The sequence below is a fragment of the Panthera pardus genome, unplaced genomic scaffold, assembly GCF_024362965.1.
Source record: "Panthera pardus isolate Hobbes unplaced genomic scaffold, ASM2436296v1 HiC_scaffold_16, whole genome shotgun sequence".
NCBI lineage: Eukaryota > Metazoa > Chordata > Mammalia > Carnivora > Felidae > Panthera > Panthera pardus.
The window spans coordinates 152,096,983-152,118,285 of record NW_026526721.1 but is presented as its reverse complement, the minus strand read 5'-3'; the positions used below and the strand labels follow the sequence as shown (position 1 = coordinate 152,118,285).

The 21,303-nt window shown below is 53.9% G+C and overlaps 1 protein-coding gene across 4 annotated transcripts in view; it reads left to right on the top strand.

The window, feature by feature from the left end:
* Positions 1–5,791: 5,791 nt before the first annotated feature.
* Positions 5,792–21,303, top strand: part of ITGA9 (integrin subunit alpha 9) — a 357,217-nt gene continuing 341,705 nt past the window's right edge. For 2 of the 4 annotated variants that reach the window (XM_053903996.1, XM_053903995.1), the window contains exon 1: positions 5,794–6,213. In XM_053903996.1, coding sequence (XP_053759971.1) covers positions 6,029–6,213 — 185 coding nt within the window. In that variant the 5' untranslated portion in view covers positions 5,794–6,028. Of the gene's footprint in view, positions 6,214–21,303 lie in introns of all 4 variants that reach the window. The other 2 variants (XM_053903994.1, XM_053903997.1) reach the window with 2 other exon arrangements.

Here is a 21,303-nt window from a genome sequence, read left to right as displayed (position 1 = left end):
ACACAGGATCCAAAGCAGGCTCCAGGTTCTGAGCTGTCAGCACAGAGCCCGACTGGGGGCTTGAACCCGCGAACCATGAGATCATGACCTGAGCCGAAGTCAGATACGTGACCAACTGAGCCACCCAGGCATGCCTGATTTTATTTGTCCCTCTTTTTAGAACATTTTAGGTTAAAGAAATGTAATAATGAAAATTACAAATTCAAAGGACTGGTAAAACAATGGATTATACTGAAGAGACAGTGACCCAGAAAACACAAGGAAGTAAATTACTCAGAATGCAGCTTAATGAGGCAAAAAGATGGCAAATATGAGGGCTTATACCCACGCATGATAGAGCAAGAAGGCTTAAAATACGGCACATTAGAGTTCCAGAAGGAGAGAATACAGATTCAAAGAGTAAGCAATAACTGAGACCTTTCTAGCACTGAGGAAAGATGCCAATCTTCAGAGGTGATTATGCTGTGTTGTCTTCTAAATTCTGGGGAAAAAAAAAATCTGAATTCCGAAACCTACCTGGCCCCAAGAGTTTTGGACAAGCATTGTGAACTTGTAATATCGACAGTCCTCAGTTTGCACGGCCCTTTGGTAACTGAGATCAAGTCCTCACCTGTATCTTCCTCATCAGATCACCGTGTGGTTTAAGTGAGACAACATGGTCAGGGAAATGCTTGCTGCAGCGTGAGATGCGTGCTAAATCCACCTGCTTTGCGGTTGGCTGCACGGTTCGCTCACAGCAGTGCCTGGTCTGCTCGTTGTCTAGACTCCCATCTTTGCAAAGCAGCGCCGACAGTCACCACTGCGGGCTGCACCTCCCCGCGGCACCCGGCTGGCATATACACTCAGTGCCCAGAAAGATGAACTCTCACCAGGAGGGGCTGAGGAAGATGTTAGAGAGTCATGTTGGGGTCATTCCATCAGGAAGGAATCAGTATTTCCCATCAGAGACCAGGGGGCTACAGTTCAGGAAAAGAGATCCCAGGCAAAGTTGGGGATCAAGATAGGGCTTGAAAATACTCACTTGACTTTTCTTTTCAACTGGAAGAACTATGTGTATTTTCTGTCCTAATCGAAGGTTTTGGGGATGAAAAAAATCATATTCTGAACCTAGAGATTACTGAGCCAATCAGCTTGTATGAAGCCTTAGAAATGTACTTAACTTTTGACCTGGTATTTAAGCAGTTGGGAAATATTGAATTTATAAGAAAAAAAAAAAGTTGGTAGAGAAAGGAAGGGGGAGAATAGACCAATAAATCTTCAGACTTTTTCAAAGGTTAGGAGAAACCCAAGTTTCCGTTGGGACAGTTAATCATTTCAATACATTATTCCTCTGTGCTGTGTGGCAGGAAGGGAGTGAGTGCAAACAATCGCTTCTTTTGCATTGTTATGAAAAGGATGCTCTCCACAGTTTTCTGCCCCTCTGGGAGGAAGTCAAGCTTGCCTTAGAGAAACTGATGGCAGATTCTGGAAAAGGCTAACGATAGGTAAGCTGACAGTGCAGGTTGTTCCGTTTGCAACCACCAGAGTTAACAGAAAACCTTCCCAGATCGGTCCTTGAAGCGAGAGACTGAAAAGGGAGGAAAAAAAGTTGGTTGTCACTTCCCTTAGAAAATGGGACAAGAGGTTCTGCTTTCCAAAAGGCACATGGGCTTGAAGCAAATCTGCATTCTACATGGCCAGGTTTGGAACATTCTCTCCCCCAATAGTCATGCTACAGACTCATACTTCAGTTCAAGTCTCTATAGGAAAGCTCATTCTGGCAACCAGGAAATTGAGCTCACTCTTGATGTGAGGTTGTATGGATGACAAATGTTTTTAGAGTTGTACGGTTAGAAAATAACGTCCCAAGAAGCCCATCCGTAGGTATGTTTATTCGTTTCCCTATTTCGTTGACTTACTGGGGATTACACAGCTGGTCAGACCTGAGATTTAAATCCTCTCCATCTGAGGCCAAATTCTATTTTTTCCTACCATATCATGGTGTCACGTGTTCAAGAAAGCAACGCAGGATTCCGAATCTCCCGTAGGACCTTGCTTCCTCAACCTGGCTACGTGGTAAGTTTTCCGAGAGGAACTTGAAATACATCTTCCTGGGCCTCACCTCCAGACCTGACTCAGCGGTGGTTGTAAATCTGTATTTTTCAGCGGTTCCTTGGGGGGCTGGTATACAGCCAAGTTTGGGCCGCATTGGTTCATCGAGGAGGGATGCTACAGTTTTCACCCGGTATCTTATTTATTTATTTGTAGCGTGAGCAGGGGAGGGGCAGAGAGAGAGGGGGAGAGAATCCCAAGCGGGCTGCACGCTGTCAGCGCAAAGCCTGAAGCAGGGCTCCAGCTCTGCTGGATCTCACACCGTGAGATCATGACCCGAGCCGAAATCAAGAGTCAGACACTTAAGCGACTGAGCCCTGCACCTGATATCACTTTCAGAGTTTGGTTTTTAGGGGTTGGAAACAGTGGGAGTTAGATCTGTAGTTTCTGACCTTCTAAAAACTACCTTCCCTTTTAAGATTTTTGTTGAAATCTATGGATCTTTCCTTAAGAAACACACATACCCGCACCTACCCTTTTTAGGGGGTGTATTAGTATCTGTTGCTGCTATAACATATTACCACAAACTCAGCAGCTTAAAACAACACAATTATTATTATCTCAGAGTTCTGAGGTCAGAAATCTGACCAGACTATCTTTGAGGTGCTAGTGAGCTGCATTTCTTTCTGGATGTTCTGGGGAACAATCCATTTTCACCAAAACTTGTCAGCTTCCAGCCTGTATCTCTTGGTTCATGGACCTCCTACCTCCATCTGTAAAGCATGACCCTGCCCCTCCCTTCACGGTCACATCTTTTTATCTGACGACCAAGAAAGGTTCTCTCTACATGTAAGGGTTCAAATGAATATATGAGGTCCGTGCAGATAATCTGGGAAAATCTTGCTCTCAAGTCTTTAACTGTAAGCACATTGGCAAAGTCCCCTTTGCCAGGTGAGGTAACCTATTCACAGCTTCCAGGGGTAAGGATGTGGACATCTTCGTGTGGGAGGGCATTATTCTGCCAACCGCAGGGGTCTCAGACCTCTGAAGCTACCTATAGAACTGTGTGAACCCTAGATTAGGAGCATCTGTTCTAAGAAACTGTTCATTCTAGTGTTGGGTTAGCACAGAAGTTGCTTAGCTACAAATAACCGACTCCTCAAAGCAGTGGCTCCTATGAACTGGTGTTTATTTTTCCTTATGTGATAAGAAATCCCAAGGAAGGCAGCCCAGGTCAAGTGTGGCAGCAGCAGGATGCTGGAACTGGGGTCCCTGCAATTACTTTGAGGTAGCTTTCATGATGGCTGTTGCAATCTCCAGGCATGACCTCTGTCTGTAGTGTGGGCAAGAGAGGGAAGGACACAGGGGGAGAGTCACAGCTCAGCCGAGTCGGCTCCCCTTTAAAAATCCTTTCCAGAAGCCCCACCCCCCACAATGTACATTTGTATCTCATTGGCCAGACACGGACACGTGGCCTCCCCATCTGCTAGAGAGACTGAGCAACATAGTTTTATTTACTTATTTTTTAAGATAGATACATTTATGCTCCAAGAATTCCAAGCTCTTTACGTTAGGAAAATGGGAAGTATAGACATTGGGAAGGTACTAGCAGTCAACGGAAACTTGGGCTTTGTTTCCTAAGAGTAGAATGGACCATTTTTCACCCTCACAACCAGAACTCAGAGGAGGTTAAAACTCTCCTTCAGAGTCTCTTCCAAAGGGTTTTTATCTTTTTACTCGGCTTGCTTTCCTTCAAGGACTTCCTTCTTTCAACAATGTTTAAGCATCTACCTACACCTGGCAAAGGGGACATCATGACCTGAGCTGAAATCAAGAGTCAGACACTCAACTGACCGAGCCACCCAGGCGCCCCAACAGTACTTATTTTAAAGGGATGTTGCGAGAATTGAATAAAATACGATGTGTAAGGTACTTGGCAGGTAGTAAGTGCTCAGTAAAGGGTGCTGTTCCTTTCTTTCCTCTCACTCTTTCCTACGGTCATTGGGGCTTCTGGGACCATGGGTCTCTTCTGATATGTGTGCAAGCAGCTGGGAGCAGGTGGTCAAGGAGGCAGAGTTCTCATTTTTTTTTTCCCCTTGGGGAGCCTGTATTGGAACTTAGGGCTGGTTTTGGAACATGGGTTCATGCAACAAGTAGGCGGTGAGTTCTGCTTTCTACTGACTCGAAGGGCATAGTGGCTCGAGGGAAAGGGAAGTGCGTCAATATAGATGTGGTATCGATTCTCAAACTTGAGCATGTATCAGAACCACAGACTGTTGAACACAGTCCTTTTGAACAGACATTTGTTCATAAGATATACAAATGGCCAATAAGCCCATGAAAAGACGCTCAACATCACTAATCCTTGGGGAAACGAAAATCAAAGCCAGAGGGAGATACCATGTCACACCCATTAGGTTACTACATATAAAAATAAAAAAATCCACCCCCCCCCCCCCCCGGAAAATAAAAGTGTTCATTAAGAACATGTAGAGAAACTGGAATTCTGTGCTCTGTCTGTGGGATGTAAAATGGTGTGGCTCTTGCGGAAAACATGGTTGTTCCTCAAAAAATTAAAAACAGAACTACCATAGGATCCAGCAATCTTGTTCTGGGCATACCCCCTAAAGACCCGAAGGCAGTTACCCCGAAAAGATAACCGTACCCGTACATGCACAGCTGTGTTAGTCGCATATTCACAATAGCCAAAAGGTGGAACCAACCCAAGTCCCCATCAAGGGGTCAACAGATAAGGAACACATGTTACATACACTATTATTCAGCCTTAAAAAGGAAGCAAATACTGATATCTGCTACAACACGGATGAACCTTGAGGGCATCATGCTAAGTGGAGGGAGTAAGGCAGCCACAGATGATTCCACTCACATGAGGTACCTCCAGCAGTGAAATTCACGGATGGGGAGGAGAATGGTGATTGCCAAGGGCTGGGGGTGGTGTGGGGGGGTGGGAGTTAGGGTTTCATGCATGTAGAGTCTCAGTTTTGCCAGACGGAAAAGTTGTAGAGACTGGTGGCTGCACCACAGTGTCAATGTTCTCAACGCCACGAAACTTACACCCAAGATGCTTAAGACAGTAGGTTTTATACCCTGTGCATTTTATCACCATTACCCCTGCCCGCCCCCAGCTGGGCCCCTACCCTGGAGTGGGACTGCGGACGCGCATTTCTGGCAGGCTCCCGGGGGACGTGGCCGTTGCTGGGGCCGAGACCACACCAAGGGATCGCAGGTGCAGGGGGCCAGGTGAGGGTAGCCGGAAGGGCAGGCCCTGGCTCACCCCCACGTGGCTCTAGTTGTCCCCCAAAAGCACAGCTGGCGCCGGTGGAGCGCCTCTGTTCCTCAGGTGGACTCACAGCCCCGGCGAGGGACAGCAGACGGCCGGGCCCGGAGCAGAAGCCCGACCCGTCACCCGGCTTCCTTTGGTCCTCGCTGTGGGTGTGAGACCCGGAGGGAGCCGCTGACCCCGCGACCCCGCGACCCCGCAGAAGGGGCTGAGCGCGCAGCCGCGGGGCCGCGTCGGGGCAGCTGCCGGCCCCAGGGCGTGGTGGGAGGCGCCGCAGCCGCGGTGCCCGGGCGGGTGCCGGGCCCTCTCCGGCCGGGGCGCCCGGGACAGGGGCTGGGGCGGTGGGGGGGGGGGGGGGGGGGGGGCGCGGCCGGAGGCCGGCAGAGGGCGCCGGTGCGCCGTCCCGCCGCCGGCCTCCGGGCCGCCCACCCCGCGGGCGCGCCTCTCCGCAGCCCAGCGCCGCCCGGCCCGGGACCGCTCGCGCCGAGCGCGCAGACCTTTCGGCCGGACCCGAGGACGCCGCCCGCTCCGGGCCGCCCCTGCGCTCGCCTGCGGCGCCCGCTCGGCCTCCCGCCCTCGGGCCCGCGCCGCGTCCCGGCGCAGAGCCCCCGGCCGTCGGCGGAGCCCGCGGCCCCGGCGCCCGCGCGCTCGGCGCCCGGCTCGCGGGGCACAGCGGAGGGCGGCGGCCGGCCGGGGATGGGCGGCCCGGCGGCGCGGAGGGGCGCCGGGGGGCTCCGCGCGCTGCTCCTGGCGCTGCTGGCCGCGGGGACCCCCGCGGGCGCCTACAACCTCGACCCGCAGCGCCCCGTGCGCTTCCAGGGCCCCGCCGGTTCCTTCTTCGGCTACGCGGTGCTGGAGCACTTCCACGACAACACGCGCTGGTGAGTTGCGCCCCGCGACCCCGGCCCGGCCCGGCCCGGCCGCCCCCGCGCCGCGCTCCCCGGGGCCCGAGAGAAACGGCTCGGCGGCGCGCAGCCCGGCGGCGGACGGCGGGAGGGCCGGACGCCGGGCTCCGGTCCCGCCGCCGTCGCGGTGGGCGCCCGGGGCTGGAGGCGGCCGGGCCGCCGGCGCTGCCCGCGGTCCCAGCCCGGCGTGCGCGGGGACAGCCGCGCGGGCGGTCCCCCCTCGGCCTCCTAGCCGGCGGAGCGGGAACGCCCGCTCGCGAAGTAACTCGTCCCCTCTGTCCCCGAGCCCCCCCACCCCACCCCCCCCACAACCTCCAGGCGAACGCCCCGGGACACCGGGCACTCGAGACGCAGACCCCTCGGTTTCAGGGAGCTCTTGGTGACACCCCACCCACCGCTCCCCGGCTTCCAGCCGCTCCGGTGCGCGGCGCCGAGGAAGCGCGGTAACCCGGGACGCGAGAGGGGCGGGCTGTGCGTGTGCAGGGAGGGCGTGGGGGCTCCCCAGACGTGCGTGGGAGCCCGAGGGGCCCCGTCCTTCCTTGCAAGGCTCTCCGAGGACGCGAGCTGAGAGGGTCCGGGATGCTGGTGGGTGATTTCTGGGGCAGCCCGGGCCTCATTTCACCCGGGTCATCTGACCTGGAGACAAGCACCTTAAGTCTTGGGAGAAAGGATGTGGTTCTGCAGAGGTCAAGGAGTCCAGCTGCCCCCTAAGGGCTCTCCGCGCTAAGTGCCATCAGCTAAGGGGCGCAGAGCTTGAGCGCCCAGCCCCCGAGAAGCGCGGAGGCGAGGTTGGTCCTTCCTTGACCTTTTCCTGGCGGGGACTCCAACGGCACACAGGGGTCATTACCTCTTCATCGGAGAGCTAGGCGGTGGACAGTTCCCCTGTTCAAGGTCATGTCCCAGTGGGGGCCCTGGGACAGCTAGTGTGGGGTTGGTTTTGTGTGGTCACCAGTGCGAGTGTCCTTCGGGGTTGCAGGTTAGGAAGGCGCGGTCAGTAATGCGTGCTCCCAGCATGCAGCTCTGTGGGAGAGTTCCTGCTCCGAATTGGACAGAGGCTGACCCAAGAGGGTGGATTTGTAGATCTGAGTCCTCATGCATTCCTGGAAAAGGGAGGACTCCGTGACCAGCCAGCCCATTAAAAGTCATGTTGTTTAGGAGAATGCCTCCAGGAGACCCGGTTTTTAAAGTCCCGCGTAGCCCCTGTCCAGTTCTATGACTCCTTCCCCACCGTTTACCCCAGTTGCTGAATTTAAGGCCAGACTATCTTTTCCTGCACTTGCCAAATACGCCTTTTAAATATTTTTATTTTTATTTTGAGAAGAGCGGGCAAGCAAGCAGGGAAGGGGCAGAGAGAGAGAGAGAGAGAGAGAGAGAGAGAAAGAGAATCCCAAGCAGCCTCTGCACTGTCCGTGTGCGAAGCCTGATGCAGGGCTCGAGCTCACAGACTGTGAGGTCATAACCTGAGCCGAAATCAAGAGTGGGACGCTTAACCGACCGAGCCCCCTGGGTGCCCCGCCAAGTCCTTTTTTTCGAGTAAAGCGGGCTGCACACCTTTTCCACGTCCTGCACTCTCAGAGTCCACTGTGGGCTTTGGATTTGGTAGAGAATGCGGCAGGAGCAGTGGGAGAACGCATCCCAGAATCCCAGGCCGGGCTCCTGGACCGTGTGACCTTGGCACAAAGTATGTGGGGAGTGCTGTCAGGAATCGAAGGGCTTCTGTGGGTGGGGGGCTCCTGAGGAAAGGCAGGCAGGAGAGCTGTGCACTGTGTCGGATCTGTAGCTGCACAGGCTTGTTCTCCTCCAGACCCTTCAATGGCTCAGCTCAAGGGAGAGGTGCCAGGACTCAATCACCTGGCTTTGGAGGGGCCGCAGGTCAAAGCTGCCCTGGCTGGGGAACAATTGGGGGCAGGGGCGGCAAGAGCAGGTTTGACCTGCTTTGTTTCAAAAAGGGCATGAGGAAAAGCTGTGGGACTGGGATAGGGCAGTTGCAGGAAACGACGGGTTGGCTTTCAACTTGGCACCCAGAGTACAGGGCAGACCCGGGGTCTGAAACTGGAAGGTAATGCTGGTGTATGGCCGTGGGGCAGATATGCCTGGGGTCCTAAGGAACCCATCAACAGCCAGGCTCCTGCTCTCAGAAGCGCGCTCTCTGCTTCTGACAGGAGCGTGCTGTTCTTTCCATGGGAGGGCTTGTCCCTATAGTTTCTCAGGTAGCAACTAAACTCTACGGAAATCTCTTTCAAGCAAAATTTCTTTTTCCGTTTTTGCCTCACATTGTCTTAATTTTATCTTCGTTTGGCTATGTCCTTGATATCTGTCCTCTTGCTGCCTTTTCCAACTACTTTCCTCCTTATCCTTTTCTCTCTTCTGCTTTCCTCCCAGTATTCTTTGTCTTAGGCCTTGAACATTATTCTCAGCTGATTATGCTGCCCAGACTTTGTAAGCCGCAGCTCTTGAAGCAATAGACTTCCAGCATTGCCTCCTCTCTCCTTTTCTCTAGAGACTAGACTTGCCATGAGGCTGATGAAACTTCCACCAAAGGCCCCTCACTCACATGGGCCCCCACCGAGCCCCTGTAGCTAATTTTGTTTTGTATTTTCTTAAAGGTGGTCACCCTAAATTTACATGATTCGGGCCCTGTGGAATCTGGATCTACCCTACCTCTCTATCTGAACTTGTAGCTGTGTGGTTGGTTGATTGACTTAGCGACTGGTTGTTCGTCTCTTCCTACCAGGCAGTCCCAGGACCCTGGATCTTTTAGCCTTGCCTGAGGGACATGTAGGTTGTTTCCAATTCTTCACAATTATAAACAACAGCAGGGGTAAACATCCTTGTAACTAAAGCCTTGCGGACATCCTTAATTATTTCCTTTGAATAAATTCCTGGGTGTAGAATGGCTGGGTCTGGTGCCTTTCTTAAGAAATTACTCCTTAGCCTCCGAATTCAGTATCAATGGTTTAATAAGTCGGCTTCATACTAATTAAACACCTTTGTACAGGTAGAAGGATTTGTTGGGAGTAGGGCAGAGGAGCAGGAAGAATGTGCTGGAGAACACGGGGGGACAGCCCGGCCACCGGAGCCAGCATGGGCTTTGCAAGTGGCAGAGCTGAGGGTCTTTGGTGTTGGCGGACCGGGGCGCGGGTCACAGGGCTCTCGTATGCTCCTGCCAGCAGAGCTCGCATTTGTTCCCGAACCCCATAACCCAACATACCTGTCAGTTCTTTTCTTTTTAAGCCAAAATTGTCACGATTTCTGTAACAGATGGGGGTAATAACCTTGCTTTTCTAAGCCTGGAGGCTTGAACACGGCTTCTGCAGTCATACTGCATTGAGAGCAGAGCCCCAGACCCAGCACCTCTCCAAGTGTTTGGCTTGAACGGTCCCTCTGTGGCTGTGCTCTAGGCAGTGACGGTTGTCCCCATGGCCAGGTGGACCAGGATATCCTGGACAGCGCTGCAGATGTCATTTGTATCTGTTTGGATGCAAACATGCAAATGACTCAGTTTCCTCCTTTCCGACAACACTCCGAGGGTGTCTGCCTGCCAGAGCCAGCTTCCCCTCCTGTCCCCCCGCCCCCGTGCCCGGGGTCTCCTTGCACCCTTTGAGCCACAGTGGTAACTGCCAGGGAACATGGACAAAGCCGATTTCTGTCCCCTTCCCTTAGACATGTACCGGTTCTTCAGCTGCAGGGCAGACGACTGTAACACCCTGTGATATAAATAAATGCAGCCCCGGCTGGCGTCCAGCCCCCAGAGTGGGTTTCTTTCACACCCTTCCCCTGCCCTCCTTCCTCTGTGCCCCAGACGCCCTGGAGTCCGAGGTGGTTGGGTGCATTGGCTTCCTTTCTGGCGACGCGCTTCCTGCCCCATCTCCCGGGACACATCAAGACGGCTGTGCTCAGGCACAGAGCAAGTGCTCGGAAATGGAAGACACGCCGGCTTTCTGCTTTGTTAAGGTTGTCAGAAGAGCATTCAGTGAGGAATAGGAGGTAATTCAGAGCCAAGGAGAACACAACATTCTCAGTGTGCATTAAGGTTGAGAATGAAATGAACAAGCGAAGACGGTTCGGCTGCATTGCCAATGCCGTTACCATTGGCCAGGTGTATTGCTATTTAAATTAAAATTAATTACGACCAAACAAAATTAACAATTCCCTTTCTCAGGTACACTAGCCACGTTTCAAGTGCTCAGTATCCTCATGTGGCTAGTGGCTGTGGGACTGGACAGTACACGGAACACTTAGAGCAGAAAGGTTGTTGTTTTTGTTTTTTAAGTTTGAGAGAGAGAGAGAGAACAAGCAGGGGAGGGGCAGAGAGAGAGAGAGAGAGAGAGAGAGAGAGAGAGAGAATCCCAAGCCGGCTCCACAATGTCGGTGTAGAGCCCAACTTGGGGCCCAATCGCAGGAACCGTGAGATCATGACTGGAGCCAAAATCAAGAGCCGGAGGCTTAATAGACTGAGCCACCCAGGCGCCCCGTGGCAGAAAGTTCTGGATAGTGCTGGTTTAGAGCAACAAATTAAGTCTTAAAGGGCTAGACAAAGATCGACAGGCAACATGAGAAAAAGGAAAAAAATCAACCCTTGGAGGGTTTGTGTGTCAAAACAAGTGTGGGTGCTTAAACCTAACTCAGAATTAGCAGTGGACAGCCAGGGAGGCTGACTTCTTTGTCTTTTCCCTGGTCAAACACTGGAGTGCTAAGGGGGAGGGATTCAAGAACGAAAACTCCACCCACTGTCTGATGGGTGAGGAGATCATGCGGTTCTAGCAACCCAGGCAAAATATAGGCTACGGGCTCTGATGGGAGAGAGGCTTGTCCTTGGGCAGACACAGTTGTTCCGACGGGCAGAGGGGAGACCCTTGTGAAGGTAGAACCTTGAGAAGGGGGACCGTGGCATCACGGGCCCTGCTGCACCCCATCTTTGTGAGGAGACACCCAGAAATGGCAGTGGCAGCCGGGCCTTCTCGAACCCCGTGTGATGGAGGTCTTTGCTGTCCCACGCCAGGCCCTCAGGTGGGAGTGTGGGTCCGCTTCCCCATCTGGCTTTTCTCGATGTAGCATTTTCAGACCTTATTCCTGGGTCTTACTGCCCCGAAGAGCCCGCTTCTCATGCTCTCAGGAAGGCGCGGTGCGTGTGTGAGGCCCGAGTTCTAAGGGGACCCAGAAAGTGTCTCTTGGGGTTTCCGGGGCGTTTCCCTGGAGATCTGGGGCAGCTGGCAAGGGTGCTGTTTGCAGAGCTAGTGCTGATCGCTGGCCTCCGGACTGAGGCAGCTGTCTTGCCCGGGGGAGAAACTTCAGAGACAAGAAGATGACTTTTCTCAGCTAGTCACTAACAGCTTTGGGTGTGAGGGTGTGAAGAACTGGGCCCCGGCCAGCTCTGATTCCCCGCTGACGTCCGGAAATGGTCTTTCTCTGATAGCTTTTACTGTGATTTGTCTAGGGAACATGTTTTCATGTGTGTTAGAAAACAGTCTCTGTGTCGCTCTCAGAAATCAAGGGAGCAGCCTGTAACTTTAAGAAATAAAAATCAGCGATTCGATCAGATATTATCTGCTGGGCATCTATCTCCAAGAGATCAAACGCTCTCATGGGCATGATAGTCTTTACTTGAATGTTTGGGATCGCCTGGCTAGTGGTTTCCAGCGTGCCAGTCAGACAACCGGAGCTTAGGGTTCCACGCCTTGTCCGAAGCCTGCCCCAGCCTCGGTGATCAACGCACATTGTCAGTGTGCGTCCTCTGGGAGCAGATGCTAAGGCAGAGGTAGGAGTGCAAGGGACGTGTTAGGTGGGGGGACAAGGCCTGGGGAGGAGCAAGGGGGAGGGAGCAAGACCGGGCAGAGAGAGCCTCAGACTGTGCTGTTGACCTGATTAAGATGTCCACCAACTTAACAGGACGCCCCCCCCCCCCCCCCCCCCCGCCGCAACCGTGATCGTCATAATCAGTCACTGGCTGCTGCCCCCTGGGCGGAGTGTGGCCTCGGCTTGATTGCTGTGGCCTTCCTGAAGGGGCTGCCAGTGGGGACTGCCGGCTGACTTCCAGCTGAATGGCACGAGGTGGCACAGGGGATGCACGCCTCCATGGTGGCCACGGAACCCGTCATTTGTGGATTGCTGTGTTAGGAAGGCAGGAGATGTGCTCCTTGGCCAGCAGTTGTGGCTGGGGATCATCTGTGCCTTATTGCACTGGGTCAGCACGGGGGACATTAGAAATCTGGCCTGAAGCAGACTCCAGAGCATTCTAGCTGCCAACTTTCACACAGGGCGCCTCTTCCTGACTTCAGAGAAGTCACAGGTGAGGGATGGAGGAGAGAGAGACCCCCCCCCCTCCCCCATTACCTTGAGCCATCGGGCCGCTGATGAGCTCCCGACCAGAGGGAGCAGCAGCACATCCTTCCTGGGACTTCACAAACCACAAACCATGAAGCCAAGTGGGTTGGTGACCAACCAAAGCAGAAGAAAGTGTTTTATCAGGACCTTCCTTTTTGACAGAACCTTGGAAAGTGAATCCAAGATTGGGAAAGATCTGGAGTCTTTGAAACTACAGCCTCACTGGGTCCCCAGTTTGTGCTTTGTGGGGGAACGTTAGAAGGGACTCACGCTGTGAGTGTCAGTTCCCAGCAGAAACAACATGGTGGCCGCAGCTATGCACTTACTGAGTCCTTAGCAGGTGTTGAGTGCTGTTCTACGTGCTTTATGTGCTCTAGCTCGTTGAATGTTCCCAAGTGTCGGCTGGTTGTCGTTCCAGCCCCCATCACGAAGGAGAAAACAAACAGAGGTGTTGCTTGCCCAGGTCACCTGGCCAAAGTGGTAGGCTTGGGAGTGTGCTTATGCCTCTCACAGAGTCAGGAGTCTAAGTTTGGGGCTTCAAGGCCTCCAAGCATCTGTCTCGTAAGGTTCTTTCCTTCCCGGCTTTTCTGGAAAAGTGTTGGAATTATAGCAGTGGTAACTTCCCTGTGACATCCTTTGGGGTACGTATTCATGATCCACTGGGCACAGGTGGAGGGATTCTGGGGGTTCTGTTTTCCAGGGATGCTTGATCACTGGGTTAAACAGGGACCCAGTGATTCTGCCAGGGACATTTGTAGGCCTGCTGTCACCCCAAGTCTGTGTGGAGGTAAGAAGTGTCTTAGGAAAGATGGCACATTCTGGACTATTCCATGTATTCATCCTAATCTCCCTGGGCTGAGTTTGTTACCTTCTATCTCCATTTAAGCAGCTTAGTTTGGAGAGGAGCCAGGGAAGGTAGCCATGGCAACCAGCGTTTAGCACTCACCCCTGGATTTATAACTTTATTGAAGAAACCCACACTGACTTTCTGCACGAGTGGCCGACACGCGAGACAGGATGACTTGTGTCCCCCAGAACCTGAAGATAACAAACACAAAGCCAACCTTCTCCATTTCCGCACATCCCTTGGTACGTTGGAGCCCAGGTGGCCTCTCCTACCCTGTCCTGGATGTGTGGTGTTCCAGCGCTGCGGGGTGCACACCCCCTGGAGCGAAACTGGCGTGGTGCAGGGTCTTCTAAAGGCGGGACAGCACCTCTTACCCACCAGGATGGCGCCTCCAGAGCGAATGTCCCAGGCACGGGGAGCGGGGTTCTTCCTGGCTCTGCCTTCATTGTGGCCCCTGATTCCCCAGCAACAGCCAAACCCATGGTTTCCAGGCCATGAAAGGGGGGCTTCTGAGATGCCCAAGTGCCTGGTGGCCACGAGGGTGGGCTTCAAGGTCAGCCCTGCCCCCGGTTGGCTATTTTAGCCTCGGAGACGTTTGTAGGACCGTCAGTCCCTTCAGGTGTTCGAGTCCTTGTTGAGCTCTTTGGAAAAGAGTAATAATAAAGCGTTTCTCTCCCCCACATTGTTGAGTGCATTAAATGAGATGATCGCTGCAGAGCCTGGAACACAGCCTCCAGCACAAAGGAAACCCTGGGTAAGTACTTACCCTATTGTTACTTTGTAGGACACCCTCGATCAACACTGGTAGTTACTCTTTTTGTTACTTTGATTTGACTTGTGGAACGAATGGTCATCTTTATCCTGACTTTAGATGCTAAAAGAGTTTGCTTCTGGTACATTTGTTGAATCCTTTATTCATTTATCACGATCTGAGTGTCAATACTCAATACAGAAATGAATGAGATAGTCTTGTGTTAAGACGCACCCCTCATTATGTGTGGTCTCTAAAATTGTGGTCATGCTCTACGTAAATCTGCATTTCTGTGTATTCATTTACATGCTGTCTGCTTCCAGAAAGGCCCTGAGATGGCTCCTTTACTTGGAGACCCGTGGGACTGTCCATCCCAGGGCTCTGCAGGCTGCTTTCTTCTCTCAGCAGGTGGGAGGCCGCCCCTGGTATGGGGAGCTCTGGCCCCCATCCTGGGCTCCACATAAGTCTGGGAGGGGGTGGTGAGAATTCTAGCAAAAAATAAAAGTATTGTTCTTGGAGAAGAAAATCATCACGAGAAACTACCAGGAAGACCTCACGCAAGGCTTTTACTCATCTCCGTGATGTCTGTAGCTTTCCTCTCTTGGATTTTAATGTGTCCTTGATGCTCTTAGGTGGGGAAGGAAAACATTGGCCCTTTCACCATGCTTCCTTCTCCAGCTGCTGCTTCTCAGTGCATCTGCCAAGACCCGAGGCCCCGGCCAGGGCAGGGCGGCAGGCTCTGAGGGCCCTTCACTCCCTGCCAGGGCGACCAGCAGGCTGATGCCTCTCCAAGGGCGGGGCGGCGGGGGGGACCCTGCCTGTGTTTCTGCTCTTCCCCAGTTGGGCATGAAGTCACCTGTTTCATTCTCAGACTTAGCATTTTCTGAGCTGGATTATTGCCAGCCTTTTATGAGTACTCTATGTGCCAAGGGTGCTGTGCTCATGGTTACTCTGTTGCAGTGGGAGCTGTGGCTGAGGTGCGGAAGCCAGATCCGAGGTTATCCAGCAAGTAGATGGCAGGCTTGTGATTTGAACCCAGGTGGGCCTGACTCAATGCCTGTCTGGCTGTTCCCAGGGTCAGGCTTGCTGCTGTCCCCTCCCTCACCGAGTCCCTGTCCAAGGTATCCATTTCCAAAGGAGGAAGGAAAAGTGCCCTGATGCTTTTTCTGGGAGCATTTCTGTCTGCTCTTGGCCTTGGCAGATGAAAACTCCTACCCCATTCTCAAAAGTCAGGCCATCCTGGATGCACCCCACCCCCAACACTTGCCATTTCTTTTCGTGCCTCCCTGCTGCACTGGGAAGGGGACTGTGTGTTTTTATTATCTTTTATTTTTGTTCTTTTTAATTAAAAAATTTTAAATGTCTATTTATTTTGAGAAAGAGAGAGGGCGAGCACAAGCAGGTGATGGGCAAAAGAGAGGGAGGGAGGGAGGGAGGGAGAGAGAAAGAGAGAGAGAATCTAAAGAAGTTTCCACACTGACAGTGTAGAGCCCAGCATGGGGCTTAAGCCCCTGAACCATGAGATCATGACCTGAGCTGAAACCAAGAGTCGGTTGCTCAACCAACTGAGCCACCCCAGAGCCCCTGTATTATCTTTTAAAGATGAGGGAGGGCCGGGGTGGTCAGGGGGCTTTGCCCGAGGTCACAGAGCTGGAGAGGAGACGCCACATTCTTCGGGGCAGAATCTGCCACCCCACCCTGCCTTTCCCATATCAGGGCCCTCAGTAAAAGTGTGTGGTCCTGGGTGGCCATAAGGTCCCTTCAGAAGTAGCGTGTCCTGCCTTGATGCTGTATCTCTTTTCTGCTTCCACAGTGTTGCTGCGTCACAAATCACCCTCAAACTCAGTGGTTGAAACCACTGAGTCTGTAGTTGGCGGTTTTGGTGGGGTTCAGCGGGATCGTTCTTCTCTCGCTGGGCTCCCTCACGCGTCTGCTCTCAGCTTCTGGGCAGGCAGGCGGGCCGGCTGGTCTAGGATGGCTTCAGGTGAGACGGCCCATCTCCCTGTGTCTTTCGTGCTCCCGCAGCCTGGGCTTGTACATGTGCTGGGCAAGGTGCCGAGGGAGGAATCAGAGGCACGCGCGGTCTCTTGAAGCCCGAGCTGGGAAGTCAAACCACCCCCTCGGTCACATGGTGCTGGCCGAGGCAAGTTCCGGGGCCTGCCCGCATTCAAGAGGGGGAGACAGACTCCACCTCCTGATGGGAGAAGCTGCGAGGTACCAGGAAGAAAGGTGTGGATACGGGAGGGATGGCGAATTGTGACTACTTTTGCAGTCCACCACTAGTGGCGAAAGTGTCCCAGCCATTCCTGGATTTCTGTGACCTCAGCTAAGGGTCTAAATGAATTCCAGGTTCTGAGGAGCTCCTGGGAGTTCTGCCAAGAGGGGGAGCGGGGGTGAGTTGGGTGCGAGGGTGTTTGGCCTATGTCGAACATTCTTATGTTTCACTGAACACCTACTTTGTACCAAGCACGGTGCTAGGTACGTTTTTTATTTAAAAATATATATTTTTTAAAGTTTGTTTATTTTTGAGACAGAACGCAAGTGGGGGAGGGGCAGAGAGAGAGGGAGACACAGAATGTGAAGCAGGCTCCAGGCTCCGAGCGGTCAGCACAGAGCCCGACATGGGGCTCGAACACACAGACTGCGAGATCATGACCTGAGCCGAAGTCGGACGCTTAACCGACTGAGCCACCCAGGCACCCCTTTTGTGCCAGGTGCTTTATAAACGTTGTCTTCCACCTTGCAAGCACCCTTACTAGGTATATTTTTATTTTTTCCCATTTTACAGAGGAAGAAGACCGAGGCCCGGAGTAGTTAAGAAACTTGCCTGAGGTCACATAGCTTATCAGTGGTTGAGGCAGAACTTGAACCCTGTGCTTCTTGCCAAATTACCACCCTGAGTAATTTGCCCTCAAAGCTTAGAATTCTAGTGGAACTATTAGTTTCAACCCCCTAAAAAGCAGTTAGTTATCCAGTGTTTTGAGCTGGAGCCTCAGTTTCTCCAAACATGAAAAGAGGAGCTTCCGAAGCCTTTTGGGTCCCCAGCTTTAGTTGGCAAGCACTGGCCCCAGAGTCTCCTCTCTCTGTGGGGGGGAAGGGTTCCGTGTGGTCAGAGGTGGCTCCCTGGCCCCAAACAGCCCCCTGTCTGTTCAGATCTCAGCTATTTTTTGCCCGGGGATTCCTTGGGTGGTCCTGTGGGATGAACGAATTCCACGCCTGTAACTGACACGTGTCTCTGGGGAAGCTTTGGCTTTGGCTTCAAATGCGTGAGCGCAAACCTAATGCATTTAAGGTTTTCCATTTCCAGTTGTCGTCCTCCCGGCTGTGATTTCGCCCTGAGGAATCACTGCTGAGGTATTTGTGGGGAGGGAGGGAGCCTTCCCCAGGGAGGCAGCTCGGTCCTCTCCTGTTGCCCGCTTGCCAGGGAGTTTACCTGCCGTCTGCTCCGGTGATGCGAGGGAGGGCTTCAGAGCTGGTGGGTGGCCGGAGTGGAGCTTTGTAGCCCGCTTTCCCACACGTGTCAACCAGGGGGGTGGCTGTGTCGGAGAGGCGGAGTTTGGAGGACTGGCCACGGATGCCCCGGGTTTAAATCCCAGCTCACCAGCAGCGTAACCACCGTCTCTGAGTAGAGCACACATGGGAAGCTGCCCGACAGGGTTGCCTTGAGCAAGAAATCAGACAACCCGTGAGCATAACTAGTGTTGGCAGGTGAACGGATGGGCCCACATTTCCAGACAGGTGTGTGAACTACTCATTAAGAGAGGCAAATCTGGGGGCGCCCGGGTGGCTCAGTCAGCTGAGTGTCCGACTCTTGATTTCGGCTCAGGTTATGACCCCAGGGTCGTGGGGTTGAGCCCCGTGTCAGGCTCTATGTTGGGTGTGGAGCCTGCCTGGGATTCTTCCTCTCTCCCTCTCTCTCTCTGCCCCGCCCCCTCTCATGCTCTCTCCCTCTCTAAAAGAAAAAAAAGATAGGTGTTGATGATTTCTTCTTAAAAAAAAAAAAAAAAAGCAAACCTCTGGGCATCACTGTGCCAGCCACATATGCGTTTTAGAAAAGTGAGGACGTGATTGACATTCAGCCTGATGGGGAGGAGAAAGGGCTTCTTTCTATTTTAAACCCCTGTTCTTTGGCATGACAGAGCCTCCAAATCAAAGTGTTAACCCGGGAACCACCCGAGAGTCTCGTGAGGGCTTTTCTTGGGCAAGATCACACTGTGGTGGCTGGCTGCAGACTGGTCGCCCTGCGCCTTCTGGGTCCCTTTTCCTCCTTTCTGGCTGACGTGGGGTGGGCAGAATAGGGGGGTGGGCAGTGCGCTCGACCGCCGGGGTGCGTGCTATACCCCGCTTGCCCAGATCCTGCGCCCTCCAAGTGCCTGATACACCCTGATCGTCCTCGTCATTAGAAATCTAAAGTAACGAGTTAAGGAGAGGAGTCTAAAATGTCCTTGAAGTTTGAGCGCATCTTTAGGGGTGGGATAGGAGCAGGGTTCCTTTCTCAAGAGTCATCCCTTCGTACTGGCTGCAGATGGAGCGCGATTATTTGTCGTCCACGTAGGGGGTTGTATAGCGTGTTAGCCTCCGCATCGCCGGGAGGGCCGGTTAAGACGCGTGTTCTGATTTGGGGGGGCTGAGGCCTGAGGTCCTGCTTTTCCATCAAGCTCCCGGGCATTTCCCCTGCTTTCCCTGCTGCTGGTCTGAGGACCACACGTGAAGTAGCAAGCAAGGGTGAGAATCGGCCTGATGGCTTGTTGATGGGAGCCTGTTGGCGGGGACACCTGGGCCCTTTCCTGTGGCAACCGTACGAAGGAAGGAGCCATCTCAGTGTCGTGTCGAAGGTACCGGGGAAGATTGTGGGGGGCTCTGGGAAGTGACGGGCTGTCTCTTTATAACGCAGAGAATAACAGACGAGAAGAGGCGGATATGGCGTCTGTGCGGTGGCTTGTCCTGAACTCTGGGCGGTCGCACGCTCTGTCTCTCGGGATCGGCCTGGCAGACAGCCAGCTGAACTGACTTCAGAAGAGACCGGCTCATGGGCTGGCCTATGGCAGCGGTCTTGCTGCTGGGCAAGCAGCCCCAGAGCTGCCCCAGAGCAACGCCAGGCTGGGGAGGAAGCCACAGCGTTCTGTAAACACAGAGATACAAGCCGGGGCTCCACCGTGCCACCCCCGGGGAGCGCATGTGTGTGTGCACACGCCCCCTTATCTCCTGCTTCGTTTCCCATTGCAAAGGACTTGGAAAAACCTCGTCCGACCGGCTGACGGGGACTTGGAACCAAAGGGTTGTTATCAGTGCTCGATCAGCCATCGCTAGGACCGCTGAGTACCGTGGGTTTGGAAGGGGAAAAAACTCATCCAGCGGATCCTTTCTCCACCTTAGACTCTGATACGAACTTTGTCCCTCTCAGTCTCCGCTCTGGGCTGGAAGCACCGGCGCCTGGGATGTCGGCTCTCCGGGGTCCCTTCCCGGGATAACCCGTGACCCCGGGTCTGTGACTCCGGCCCAGTGGCACTCTCTGACAGGACCGGGGCACCAGTGCCGTTTTGGGGGATGCGGTGGAGAAACAGCTTGCTCCTTGCAGCCGTTTCCCTTCCTCGCTGTGTGAATACTTCTTCCCTTCGTCTAATTTTCGTGGTTTTTAATAAAATGAATTGCAAGTGGCATTTATTCGCCGAGCTAATGTAAATTTGGAGTTTGTGGGAACTCGTGGGCCCAGCCCTGTCCCGCTGGGGTTTCCGAGTGCGGGAGGCGTTTTATGTTCCCAGGCTTCTACAACCTGACGCGTGGAAAGGCGGAGGACGGTTCGGCAGTTTAGATCTGTCAAACTGCTAATTCTTGTCACCTGTGAAAACATAACCGGCCTTATCGCAAGCAACCCTCTGCTGGCCCCGGTGGCTCTGAGGCTCAGCCCCAGAAGCCAGGGGGGAAGCCGGTCCCTTAATGTGGCTTTCTTCCCGCCGGGGTTGCGTTTTATGTGTCATCCTGCGTTTGAGCTGGAGCCGCCGGGAGCCGGCCCAGCCGCCCGCCCTGCGAGGGAAAGTGCTCGCTGAGATTTCTGGCGGCTGGGGGTGCAGCCCTGCTTCTGCCTGCTGATTCTGCAGCTGGGGCCTCCCCCCTCCCCGGTGAGGCTGCAGGAGCAGGGAGCAGCCGGCCAGCTTCCCGGGGTGCTGCTGAGGGGCCCCGGGGAAGCTCGGGGATCCGTTCCTCTCACCCCCCGCCCGGAATCGAGCACCAACTCTCAAGACCACCCGGCAGGAAATGCTCCGGTGAGGGTGGGTCTTCCTTGGCTCCGTGTGTCCCCGGAGATCCTTGGTGATCGTTTGTGTCGTCAGTGTGTGGGCGTTGAGGGATTGGGCTCAGGGCGCTGGGAATTAAGACAGGACCCACATTCTTGCCGGCTCAGTCAGTAGAGCGTGCGACTCTAGATCTCAGGGTCGTGAGTTCGAGCCCCACGTTGAGTGTGGAACCTACAAAGACAGGACCCACGTCCCTTCCCGTGAACCTGATACCATGTCTCTGGGCCGGATTAGTATGGGTGTCCAGCCTTTGCTGAGGGTCCATCTGAAGGTCCCAGACTTTTGTTATCTGATGTATAGATCTCCACTCCTTTCAGCTGGGGTGCTGGGGAGGGAACACCATCACTCTGCTGCCAGGGTAGGGGTGGATATCATGACCCCAAGGTGAAGGTGGCTTTCAGGACAAAGTGAGGGGAGCCTGGGCCACATCTCCAGGGAGGCTCTCTGGGGTCATTCTAACCTCTGCTAGGCTGCTTTTCCACAGACACGTGAGGGGTAACGCTTTCTGTCGCAGGGTTAGGGGGCACAGCACACTTCACGATGTGCCTGGAACCTTTCCAGGTGAACGGCATCTCCTTTCTAGGCTGCTAGACATAAGGAGCAGGTCATGTTCTCATTGAGCAGTGGCTTGGAATTTTCTACTCTTTGGACATCGGTGTAGGTCTTGTTCAGGGTCTCACCTTACAAGTCCTCTTCCAAATGGCTTGTGGCTCAGCACACCCTGCCTGATTGGTGCCGCTTAGTATTCTAAACACTGCTCTTGGGGTGCCTGGGTGGCTCAGTCGGTTAAGCGTCCGACTTCGGCTCAGGTCACGATCTCGCGGTCCGTGAGTTCGAGGCCCGCGTCGGGC